The 13,472-nt window shown below is 41.4% G+C and overlaps 1 protein-coding gene across 7 annotated transcripts in view; it reads left to right on the top strand.

The window, feature by feature from the left end:
• The window catches only part of DIAPH2 (diaphanous related formin 2), a 348,598-nt gene that overhangs the window by 29,795 nt on the left and 305,331 nt on the right, over window positions 1-13,472 (top strand). For 5 of the 7 annotated variants that reach the window (XM_077922409.1, XM_077922408.1, XM_077922407.1 and 2 more), the window contains one exon: window positions 2,636-2,656. The exons of the other annotated variants lie outside the window; for them this stretch is intronic. In XM_077922409.1, coding sequence (XP_077778535.1) covers window positions 2,636-2,656 — 21 coding nt within the window. The remainder of the gene's footprint in view (window positions 1-2,635; window positions 2,657-13,472) is intronic. 7 annotated transcript variants of the gene reach the window in all.

The raw sequence follows: 13,472 nt of genomic DNA, 5'->3' as shown, positions 1-13,472 counted from the left end.
ACTTGCCATTATTTTCCACTGTGACCTTGATCTTAAGGAATTCAAAAACATTTCTTTGATAGCCAGGACAGGTGTTGGTACCAGGGGTCCTTGGGCAGCTGTTGACACCCCATTACACTTGCCCCCCTCTCTATCCATGCTGGGTGATTGGATCTGTGAACCACTCACCATTTTAATTATTTACTCACCATTTTAATTATTTACAGTTATGTAAACATACTTGGTGTTGTGGAAATTAAAATAGCCACACCCACCCCACCCCGTGTTGCTACATACTTAAAAAACTTGGGGTGGAAGTGCAATTTGCATATACTAATTTATATGCCTTTGGGAAACAAATGTGGCTAGCAAGGGGTCTCACCAGAACTTAGCCTTGCATTGCACCCAAATGACATATATGCAGAGTTGAAACAAAACATCTCAAAACCTGAGGGGAAGGTGCAAGAGATACATAGCCCACTCTCAAAGACCTGTCATCCCACTGCCCATCAACCTCTACAATCCCAGTTGGGTAATCCAGCTGTCTGGCACAGATTACTGTTAACTGTGACCCTTAAACTTGGAGCCAGCCTTATATGAAGCATGTTGTCATTCTTCTCTTACTGATAACACTTATCTGACTTTGACAGTTTGCATGATTTTATTTTAAAAAGTATGCTGATTAATCTGTTATCTCCCATACCTGTCTCTGTTATGTGCCAATTCAGTACAGTGGTATCTCGGGTTACAAACGCTTCAGGTTGCAAACACTTTGGTTTACAAACTCCACTAACCTGGAAGTAGTACCTCGGGTTGAGAACTTTGCCCCAGGAAAAGAACAGAAACCGTGTGCCGGTGGTGCGGCGGCAGTGGGAGGCCCCATTAGTGAAAGTGCTGCCTCAGGTTAAGGATGGCTCTGGGTTAAGAACGGACCTCCAGAACGAGTTAAGTTGATAACACAAGGTACCACTGTACTCCAATTCATACATTTCAAAATACCCAAATAGAGCAGTCCTATTGCTACAATTATATGCAGAAAATATTATTTGAATTGTGGGTGTGTGGGTGAGTGTCCATGCTGGTATATGATTCCCAAAATTACTGTCCTGCTAGCACAATTTGGGATACAGGAAGTGGAGAAATTATAATTTATTTTTCAGATAAATTTTACCCACTGTGCACCATAAGGTTTCTAGGTGTGTTTTCAGAATATAACTCAATATTTAAATCAGTTAAAATACTAGAGTGGGTGCTTGAGAACTGGGCATTGCTTTAGACATACTGATTTTGACACTGCTTCTATTACCTGACTATGGCTCATTCTTAGGAAATGAAAGGCATTAAAACATAGGGTGAGGTGGGAATCTGGTTTATATCAAGGGTTCAAGATAAAACTGGTGCCTTCTGCAAATCAAAAATATTACTTTACCCAGAAATGCTCTCTACGTAGTAATGTGACTTTGTGCTTTTCTGATGAGGCAGCAGGCAGGTCTACCACGAAGTTCTCAGTATTGGTGCAATAGCAGTTGTCTGCATTGACTGTTGGAATGCCTAAGTACATAGCAAAATACTGTTCTATTATTATCCAGCAGTTGTGGCCAGCTGTGTTGCACTTTTATTAAATTTATTTACGGTATTTATCTACGGCTTTTCAGGTGGTCTTCACAAAACAGTTTACATAAGATTACAACAATTAGACCACTTCCTAAAAAAAAATTTCAGTGAGACAACTTACTTGTTTAGAAAAGCTGTTACTGACACCCACCCACCCACCCCACTTCGGGCAAGGTCATCCTGCAGACACACTTGTGGCAACTGAGGGTGGGACCACTTACAGGAGCCACTATGTTTCTATAATTGTTGTAGAACATACATCTGCATGTGCCATAAGAGCTGTATATAACTACCTGCTAGATAATTATTCATTTACTGTCTAGTGCTAGTTTGTCCCAATTCAGGGTTGCATATTTTTCTTCAATCAATCCCATGTCCTTGGACATCAGTGCAAAGGAGAGATGTAGGGCGATAACTTGTCCCCTGTCACGAACCCTGAGAGTTCTAAAAACAAACTCCCAGTTTGAGATGAGAAATACATAAGATTTCATGTTGGGAAAAACATTACTCCAATGCGTTACATTTAAGCACTTAAACATTCAGATGGGTTTCTTTAATTCAAGTGAAGTACCATCCAAATTAAAATGCTGGTATTACAGGCATCTCCTCAATACAGTATTTTTGTGGAAAATAATGAAAGTACTGCTGGAAATTAAGTTATTTGCTGCAGTATGCCACTTTTATAAAACGATACTCAAAAGAGTGTGCTTAATTTTGATGGCAGGTATTAAATGTGTGCCTAATAAATAAGCATTTTCAGTTCTTGTGTATGCATGAACTAATAAATAACATATCCCTAGCCAAATAAGCCCATTTCTTCATATTAAAATGTTCTGGAAGTACACAATTGTAATTCAGTTTGTATTTTGTTTTTCAGCTTGTTGAAATGACTCTGTGAATATATTCTATGTTTTAACATTAAATATCATTAACAGTTACTAACTACTAAGCTCTTGGCTACTTGTGTGAAATGCTTCAGCTTACTAATTCTGCTTTTTTTATTTATCTCTTATTACTGCTCTCCGTTGATCACTGCATGCAGATTATCGGAAATAAAGTTCCGGTGAGTACCACTGTAGTCTGTCACCACTTGCAGATCCACAATATAACACTTGGAAAAATGTGCATATTGTTTGCAATTATTGTACTTGTATTGGCCTCTTGAATGTCTCTTTGATATGTATAATGCATTTCTGGCATGCAAATTTAGAACAATAAACTTACATTAAAATGCAACTTTTTATTCCAGATTTCCTAAACAAATCTGCTTTTTTAAAGTTCAGATGCAGCCTTAAGTTGCAAAATTAAAACTTCATTGTGGCAAGTGCAATAGTTTGAAAATGGTAATTTCTATTGTCAGACAGTAATGAATTACTTCTCATTGTGATATTTGGGTTGGGGGGTGATGTGGGCCTGAATATAGTATTCAGCATTTGCTGGGCTTGGTTACCATCTCCACCCCCTAGTATCCAGTGAAAATGGTTTTCTTGCTTCTTACTGCAGAGGGTGGGGGGGGGGGAGTGCACACCTTTTGCATTTTTCTTACATATATATCCTAACTATCTTACATCATGAAAGCCAAGAACCGTGTGGTTCCAGATCAGAAGCCCTGGAGTGCAGCCTCTTCCTGCTGAAAGCAGAGATTGCCATCCATGCTGATCCGATCTGTACTGATTGCAAACCCTGCTGGTATTGGCTACAGGAATCTTCCTTTGCAGCCTGACTTGAGTTCAATCCAAGTTGCAAAGGAACATTTTCCTTTGCATCAACAGTCTGAACTCAAGCTGAGTGGCAAAGAAAGGAAGGAAAAGAATTGAAAGCACATTTAAGAGTTTTTGTTTCTGAAGTTGGCTTACCTATTAAAGTGTCCTGCAGGGGGTTGGGTAGTTCAGAATCTGGCCTGCTGACCGGATCCTGTTCTTTCCCCCAATCAGGATAATATATATCACATTGCTGTTTAACAGGTTTTTAAGGCAATTATTCCATGACATTATCACAGCTGCCTTGGGGAAAGGAAAAAGAGAGCAAAGGAGGCAGCTAGTCAACATCAGTGCCTATTTCATCTGGACTGTCCCTTCCACCACCAAACCCCTGACCAACTGTTCATATTATAACATTCATATGTTTTAGTGTTAAAATAGTAATCTGCTTTCCATGTCTTGGCAGAAAGGTGGTATATATACTTAAGAAATAAATAAACATTAGGACTTAAATGTAAAAATACTTATTGTTTAAATCTTAGTAGTAATGTCCTTTAAAGCTAGTTGTCTATAGAGCTTGCTGCTTATTGCCATTTCTTTCCTTGATATACATCCTTGGTCTAGGGTGGATTTTGGTGAAAAGTGAACACAAACAGCCCAATGCAGAAGACAATAGAACTACTGGTAGTGGAGGTAGCCATTTGAAACTAGAGCCCCATACCAGCAGAACTGCTGTAATCCTTCACTGGGAGCAGATTTGACAGTTCCTTGTATATTCAGACATAGTGCAAAATTGAGTTATAATTTCAGTGAGAGATTTAACACAATAAAACATGAAAGTAGAACAATGAATTTCCTCAGAATGTGTTTCCAGAACACACTTCAGAAATGAAGCTGGTTTAAATGCAAACCAGGCACAAAGTGCTGCAGTTGAAACATTTTTCTTTGCTTTTGTGCAATTTGTTGCCTCTTAAAGTAAATGAAGCCTGCTTTTTTAAAAAAAAGAGAGCAGGAAATAAAGGTTTGAAGCAGTGTTCAGTTCTTGTGTGCTGAAAACAGGCTGAGATTTTTCTTTAGCTTTATATAGAATAGAATTGTTTTGGTTCTTAGGAACTTAAACTAGTCAAAAATGTTAGTGTTTTAGCTATTGCAATGTTAACACATACGCTCCTGTAGGTAGTAAAGTGACATACTGCAGATGAAGATTGAAGTATGTTTTAATAATTTGTATTGCAGGTTATACATTTTCATTGTAACAAAGATACATCAGTGGAACTGTCTTGAAAAATTTCAAAGTGGTTGCTTTGTTCCTCTGTTTGTATTATACTAGTCTTCTAAAATGAATAACTTAAATACTGAGCCATAATATACTCAAAAGGTAAATTATTTCACATTAATATAAATATTCTTCTTGCTCTATAAGAAGAGTTTCTGTCCATTTTATAGTTCATTACAGATAAGCAACTAAAAGAATTGACTGTTGAATCACCTTTCATGTTCTCCATCGCAGAATATTGTATTAAAGGAAACAGAACCAAGCTTTAGTACTTTAAATTAGCATGTCTATAGCAAAAGAAGATGAACAGAGTAATGCTGATAGGTTGCTGCAAGCAAAAAGAAATTGAGAGACAATAATCCTGTTAAGAATTAACCACTATGAACTGTGGTTAGGAATATTCAGGTGAAAGGCTTTGAAAATGGAGTTTGAAAGCCATCTCTCAAAAATAGCAGTTTTAAGAGAATTCAGATAGAAGATACCGTAGAATAGAGCTTTCCAAACTGTGCGCAGGACATGTTAGTGTGTTGGCTGCAGTGTGTAGGTGTGAACATTTCCCGCATTCCACCCAGGGCTGGAAAGGTGTTAGTCTAGCCTCTGGTTGGCTAGTAAAACTGAATTACCGTGTCACGAAATCATGCATGTCTAAAAAGTGTGTCACTAACATGAAACGTTTGGAAAGCTCTGCCATAGAATTATCACTGCATACTTTAGCTAGTGCCGTAGCTGTAGTTATTGGGAGGGTGGTATTTGCTTATGGAGGATCCTTTCCTGATGCCCTGTTTCATACAAACATGCATGCATGACTTCGGATAGTGGGTTTTCAGAAACTGCCATGTTACATCATCTTAGTTAATTTACATATTTCAAAATATTGGTTAAATTTAATCTGAGGGTAGGTGGAAGAATGGAATTCTAGTTCTGAAACGAAACCCTCTTCCAGTTTTTGATTTTGCCAAAAGGTTTAGATTTGAAATACTTGAGAGTGCTTAAATCCCAAAGAAATTCAAGAAATCACCAGATACATAAAATAATTCTTTACTTCCATGAATTATTTTATGTATTTGGTGATTTCTTAAATAAACTGTTTCCAGAGTTTATTTAATCATTTTAAAGGGCACATTTCATTAAACTGTAGCATAGATTTTTCTGGTACTAAAAACTTTATATAAAAATTGTCATGGTTGCCACTGTTGGGTAGTATCTGGCATTACTCCCTAAATACATGTTTGAGTAAGAGTAATGTGGACGGACAGGTGGCATGGTTACTTATAACAACAGTACCTCTTGTCATACATACCGTATTTTTCGCTCTATAACACGCTCCCAACCATAACACGCACATAGTTTTTAGAGGAGGAAAACAAGAAAAAAAATATTCTAAACAAAACAGTGGATGTATGATTTTTGTGGTTCATGCTGTGGCCACAGACATGTGATCTAACGATGAGTTTGGGGTAGCCCAATGCAAAAATCCTGAGGATCCATGTGGATCCGTGCTTTGTAACCACGTGAATGAAGGAACTGTCAGTAATGTATGGTATCTCCAATACAGTGATGAAGGAAGAGGGGGGGAGCTCGCACTTGTCCTAGGCAAAGCAGCCAACTCCTATAGGCCTATGTGCCTTCACCCCCTCCATTAAATATTTGAGGGAGTCATCCTCCCCCCATGCTGATGGGCATTGCCATTCATATAAGGTACCAGTGTGCATGCACTTTGTCTTGAGATCATTGCAGTCTGTGAGATGGGGCTTACCTGTACCTGCCCCCCCCCCAATATTTTATTGAAATTGGAAGAGGGAGGGAGGGAGGGAGGGAGGGAAGAGAGATGGAGAGCTCACATTTGTCCTAGGCAAAGCAGCTAACTCCTATGGGCCTAGGTGCCTTCACCCCCCCATTAAATATTTGAGGGGGTCATCCCCCATCCCCCATTGTGGTATGTGAGTGGGGCTTACCTGGCTGTCTCCCCAATATTTTTTGAAGCTGGAAGAGGGAGGGAGGGAGGGAGGGAGGGAGGGAAGGAAGGAAGAGAGAGGGGGAACTCACATTTGTGCAGCTGCCTTGCCTCGAACTGAAGCAAAAAGAGGAGGAGATGCAGGGACACGATCCTTGTAAGCTGCTTTGTTTGAATTTACCGGTGAGGTGCTGGGGGAGGGACGGAAGGGGATGCCCTCTTTGTCCCTCCTTCCAGCTCATTGTAAAGAAAGCAGAGTAAGAGCCACTTACATGTGTGTAAGGGAGAGCCATAGAGCAGGCAGACACTGAGAAAAAGAGGCTGTCTCCCTTCTCCCACCTTGGCTTTTACAGCTGCAGGCAGCTCTTGCCGGCTTCCAAGCTGCCTCCCTTCTCCCACCTCCCTAAAAAGCCATAGAGCAGGCAGACAGGAGGGAGAGAGGCTGTCTCCCTTCTCCCACCTTGGCTTTTACAGCTGCAGGCAGCTCTTGCCGGCTTCCAAGCTGCCTCCCTTCTCCCACCTCCCTAAAAAGCCATAGAGCAGGCAGACAGGAGGGAGAGAGGCTGTCTCCCTTCTCCCACCTTGGCTTTTACAGCTGCAGGCAGCTCTTGCCGGCTTCCAAGCTGCCTCCCTTCTCCAACCTCGCTAAAAAGCCATAGAGCAGGCAGACAGGAGGGAGAGAGGCTGTCTCCCGACACTCAGCTGTTGCTCAGCTGTTGCCGGCTTCTCAGGGAGCCAAGCGGAGGAAAAGAGGCTGCCGAACAGCCAGCAAGAGCGGCTCCTCCTGCCTGCATTCGCTCCATAACACGCACACACATTTCCCTTTACTTTTTAAGGGGGGAAAACTGCGTGTTATGGTGCGAAAAGTACGGTACTCTATGTAGATATGCTTCTAGACCTACAAGATGTGATGATGCCAGCTCTTATAAGGAAGTTTTCATATTATTGTGTATTTGAATTATGGATTGATTTTGTAGTTGTAAATTGCTCAGAAGCCACTTTGTTATATATGTGATATGTAAATTAATAAATAATAAGGTACGCAATCAGTGTTAGGCTCAAAATGGACCTATTTCAGACTTACAGTGGTTTGAATTGGGCTTCAGCCATTGCTTAATTAGCTAAATCTGGCTATTTTGACAATGTTTGACAAAGTTTGACAATGTTGATGGCATTGCTGGGAGCTGTATAAATGAAAAATACCTTGATCAAGCATGTCTAACTGCTTAAAGAGACAGAAGAAGGATTAGTGTGCTTGGTGTGGTCCCTGATATAATTAACTACCAAATACATAGAAATCCTGTTAGAGATGCTGTGGGTGAAAAGAAGTGTGAAAAATATCTGACCTGTCTTCATTAAATTCAGGCAGAGACCATATAGAGCTAAGGAGCTTTGGGAACTGCCTATTAATAATAACCAGTCTTCTGAGATAAGCCAAGTTCCTGTGACTTACCAAAACCACAGTGATAATTCATTCTCTTTTGATAAAGAGATGTTTGCTCATTCTTCAAGATTTTGAGCATCATAGCCTTAAAGACTGATTAGCTGATACTTCAGTGCCAGAATACTGCTTGAATTACGTATTTTAGCTGATATTTTTCAGCAGTAGTACCACCTAAATAGATAGATGGAATCTGTCAAGAGCTCTATATTATAGTTTTATTGTACAGCGAATGAGGCATGCACTCTAGCTGTATTTGAAACCAGATAAAAGAACTTTGAATCAGAGGGCAATAATTAAATTGTGCAGAAACATTTTTCTTAAATCACTAATTTTACTATCGCAAATCCGAGTCCCTCCCATTTGTTCATCTTTCATTGTCCTTTATTTGGGAAGAATAATAAAGAGGAAAATTAAGTCCCAAGTCCCAAATGAGTCCATCATATTGATGCATTGCACAATTAACACAGATAAGGAAAGAGAATCATAGCTACAAATAGGGAGTGTTTAAAGAAATGGTGACTTCATAGGAGTGATTCCTGATTTGCACCAGGATTGCTGCTGTTTCTTGAAAAAAGATGCTGCCACGTTGGATTCTTTCACTACATGATGCCAGTATGCCTTTGATTTGCCACCACAAATTCTAGGTCAGGAGAATTGCCTTGGCAGAGTAAGGACAAACAGGAATTCCTTGATGTAGCCCACACTGTTTGGGGGCATTTTAAATCTCCATTATCCAGGAAGAATGGTCCATTATTCCTAAAATCTTGTTGATTAATGAAAAGGAAAAGTGGTGGTGGTGGTGGTGGGGAACAATACCATTTTCACCATCTTGGAATTACAGAGTAAATTGCCAGAAAAATGCAGTTGAATGATAAGACTTAAATTTTTTTTATAGTGATTTAATGTTTCTGGGCCAGAACCCACTACACACACATGTGTGTGTAAATTTGGAGTTTAATTGTAATGGACTGTAAAAGTACAGTCTGTGATAAATGAATTAGAATTTAAAAGTAAACAAAGTTACCCTGCAGAACAGCATTGATTGGTGAGTCATCTTCACATAAGAATAAACTTAGCATTGCTGAATAATTTACGGCAATACCTTTAGGTGGAATAGGAAGACTCTGAAGGCAGGAAATGAGGACCTGTGGTCATTCTAGATGTTGTTACTCTCTGATTCCCAGCAGCCCCAATCATCATTGCTAATGGTCAGGAATGATGGGAGTCCTAGTCCCACAGGTTCCCCAACACCACCTTAAGGATTGTTAAATGTAGCTGATGGATGAAGCCCTATTCAAACCTGGAGAAAACAATAGTTTTAGGAAAGCTGAAGCTGGTATGGTACAGTTATTATGCATAGCACACATATTCTCTTTCTTTATTTTTTCCTATCAGCTCTTCTCCAATAGATTTTCCAGGTTTTTGAATGTATTCAGAATGTATAAAATCTGTTTGCCCATACTACAGTAGGGCAAAATAATTGGCAATGTTAGCATAATAGTAAACTTAATAAGTTTTCAGCTTTTTAATGATAGAAATTTAGGTGGGTGGGTGTAGGAGTGGACATTTAGTGAACAGGCCTCCCATCTGGACATAATTTTAGCACAAGGGTGGCTAATCTGTGACCTGCATTTGGCCCACCAAGCCATAGGAAAGGACACAACAGGCCCTGCAGCTGTATTTCCCAATCTGATGAGATAAAGCTTTCTACCTACTCTTTTAGGGAGCCTCCCTAAAGAGCAGACAGAATGGTCTTTCCTCCTTTGAACTTTGAACTAGGCAATTCTATGCTAAGACTGGAAACAAAGTTTTTCTGCCTTTTTTTTTCTTTTTAAGACTAAAATGTATCATTTCTACCCCTGAGCTAAGAGCATGGGGTGGGAAGAAATGCTGCCTTTTATTTTTCATGGAAACATAAGTGTAAAGCCATCTCAGTGGCTACAGTGGAGAGGTCTGGAAATGCTGATAGTATGTGTGTGTGCATGTATGTGAGAGATCTGTGTTCCTGTATGTGCAGTTTGCATGCAAATGCATACCTAGGCTTCCTTGTGCTCTCAGCAAGAGCCGTTTCGGCACCCACCCACCCCCGCCCGCCTCTTATGCCCTTAGCTAGGAGATGTAGCCAAATCACCACTGTCCTTTGTGCCCTTAGCACTCTCCAGCTCTCTGTCTTTCTTCCCTCTGTGCCCTGCTGGGCACTCTGCTCACGTTTCTAATAGTGCTGCTGGCCGACTGGGGAGGGGGCCCTGCAGGGCTGTTGTAATGACCCGCACCAGTGGCTGAATTTTACTTCCAAGGCACCCAGAGGAGCCTGCATACTTTGCCCAGCTGTCCAGAGCAGCAGAGGAATGGCCCGGAGAGCAAGCTCATACCTATCTGAGGCAAAGAGGAGAGGTTTGATTTTTGTACCTCTCTGGACTGCATCTTTGACAGGCCAGCCTAAGTATGCCCCTGTGTACAAGCAAATATTGGTCACACACACCACAAGCCATCAGTGTTGTCCTTGTACCAAAAAAGGTTAACCATCCCAATTTTAAAAGTTATTGTGTAATGTACTGATAATCTTCCGGAGAGTTCCTCTTCTAACCAGTACCCCTATCCTTGAGTGTCTTGTGGGCAAATGCAGATATTATAAGTACCGTATTTTTCGCCCTATAGGACACACTTTTCCCCCTCCAAAAATGAAGGGGAAATGTGTGTGCGTCCTATGGGGCGAATGCAGGCTTTTGCTGAAGCCTGGAGAGCGAGGGGCATCCATTGGTGCGCACCGACCCCTCTCGCTCTCCAGGCTTCAGGAAGCTATCCTCAAGCCTTGCGAGCCCGGGGGAGTTCCCGCGGGCTCGCAAGGCTTGCGGCCTGCAGCCTGGAGCACGGGGCGCCCTCCAGAGGACGCCCCGTGCTTCGGGAAGGTGTCTGCAAGCCTCCTGCGCCCGGCTGGAGGTCCCGCCAGGCGCGCGAGGCTTGGGGCAGCAGCCTGCATCCCGAAGCACGGGGTGCCCTCCAGAGGACGCCCCGTGCTTCGGGAAGGTGTCTGCAAGCCTCCCGCGCCCGGCGGGAGGTCCCGCCAGGTGCGGGAGGCTTGGGGTGGCAGCCTGCATCCTGAAGCACGGGGTGTCCTCCGGAGGATGCCCCGTGCTTCGGGTAGGTGTCCGCAAGCCTCCCGCGCCCAGCGGGAGGTCCCGCCGGGCTCGCAAGGCTTGCAGGCAGCAGCCTGTTCTAGGGGCTTGGGTCGGGGGAAGCTCGGGCTTCCCCCGTGCCAGCCCCACGCCTGGGGGGGGGGGAATAAAATTTTCCCCCTTTATTTCTCCCCCCAAAAAACTAGGTGCGTCTTATGGGGCGGTGCGTCCTATGGGGCGCAAAATACGGTCGGTATAAATTATTGTTTTTCTACCTACCATATAGCAAAGCAATAGGATGTTAATGCTATCAAGTGATATTGGTCTAATGAGCTTAGAGATCTGTACTGATCTCAACTGTTGAATCTCTAGCCTCATTAACCTTTCAAGACTGACTGTTCATTAGTAGCTTGACCAAGCAACCAGGCACTTAAGTGTTGAAATTTTAGTGCCTTTGTATCTAAAATCAAGCCATACAGTGAGGGGGAAAAGTATTTGATCCCCTGCTAAATTTGCCCTTTTGCCCTCTGACGAAGAAATGACCAGTCCATAATTTTAATGGTAGGTTTATTACAGCTGTGAGAGATAGGATAACAACAGGAAACCCCCCAGAAACCCAGAGGACAAGGGGTTAAATACTCACTCCCACCCCCAGCACCATTTTGCCAGGACTGGTCCATGACATTTTGTTTCCAGTGGCAAAGATGAACATGAAATATAGGGAGCTAGTTTATACCAACAATGATTGGTCAATCTAACTAGGTTTTATCTACACCAACTGGCAGCTGCTCTCCAGAGTTTTGAGGTAGGGGTGTTTCCCAGCCTTACCTGAAGATGCCAAGGATTGAACTTGTGACCTTTTGCAAGCAAATTAGGTTTCCCAACACTGAATATCACCCCCAATACACCACACTATGTTCCACATACAGACGTTGGCAACTGAAACTTACTTCTGCATTAATCACACAGCTGGAGACAGCATGCAAACCTAGCAGGCATTTGGTGTGGCCATAGCTTCCTCATCCCTCTTCTACAGCAATCTTACTCTAATCGCTTTCTCTAGAGTGGAGAATATGTGTAAGCGAGAATATTTGCTCCCCTCTGGAGAGAGTGTCTATAAAGCAATGCAAAAGCAAAATGCTTTATAAAGCACTTACAGTGCCCTGAGACAGGATCACTGACCTTTATTTGTAACAGGCAAAAAGTAGATCAAGAGAATAAGGAACACAGAGTGCTTATTATTCTTCGCTTAGCACAAATTAGAACATCTAAATTTGTATAGTATTTCTTTCTAAATCCCCAATAGGGATGGAGCCAGCTCTACTGAGGCACCATGGAATCTGCATAGACCTGAAAGAGCTGCTTCTCCCACCTTCTTGATGGGTTCTTTCCCTCTGACTGCTTCTCATTTGTTGTGGCTCCTTACTGCATTCTGCCCAGTGTCAGCCCAAAATAAAAACTTCATCTGAACTACCCTTTTTTGTTTACTAATATAATTGTGCATATGCAATGCATGACAAACACATGGGCATTAAAAGCCCATTACCATAAATAGCTGCTGTATAGAAAACCACTATTTAGAGGAAGCTGGTGATCCATAATGAACTGAAAAGTTAAAAGCCTCACGGGTTTAAGTGACCGATGTAGTACCTAAACAAAACAAGGTAAATTATAGAGCTATGTCTTGTTTTGCCAGAGGATAAAGCAATTAACAGTAATCCAAACAGAGTAGAGAAGCCAATTTTCATTGCAGCATGCTTGAGGTTGTAATGAAGCTTTATTGATTACATAATGGGTATGGGTCATGAAAATGAAATTGTGGCAGAACAATTTAAGTTGATATCTGTCGTGGTAGAAGTTATGGGAAGCTACAAGTTATGGGAAGCATGTAAGGCATGTCTATATTTTATAACATCAGTATAAAAACTCATTTGCTGTCAAATTCCCAACATAGCTGGAAACTGTAGTTCTGTGTAAAAGATATCCAACAGTATTTGCTGTTCTTGAAAAAATATATTTCCTAGTGTTCTTTGGGGAAGCCATGGTAGTTAAAATAGTTTTGGACCATTGTGTAGAGATACTGTTAATCATGAATATGACAGTTTAAGAAATCACACGTGGATTGAACATTTCTCCTGTTAAAATAATAAGATTTCAAGAACTGAAGTCTACGTTATGAAATAGCTTATTCAGGCTGTAGAGGGTACCAGGAAGGCATATGTTTGTTTTGATGAGCTTGTTTTGTTTTGTTTACCTGTATGTTAGTTGCCTTTTCCATTTTGTGCTGGATAAATTGTTGTTATTTATAAATTATTGTTATTTATTAGTTGCTTTACTCATAAAGTTCAAAGTGACTTACAGACAGAAGTAAGTCTGTAAATATCAAAAC

This window comes from Podarcis muralis, chromosome Z, assembly GCF_964188315.1.
Source record: "Podarcis muralis chromosome Z, rPodMur119.hap1.1, whole genome shotgun sequence".
Lineage (NCBI taxonomy): Eukaryota > Metazoa > Chordata > Lepidosauria > Squamata > Lacertidae > Podarcis > Podarcis muralis.
The sequence above is the reverse complement of the archived record's forward strand: the minus strand, read 5'-3'. Positions and strand labels throughout refer to the sequence as shown.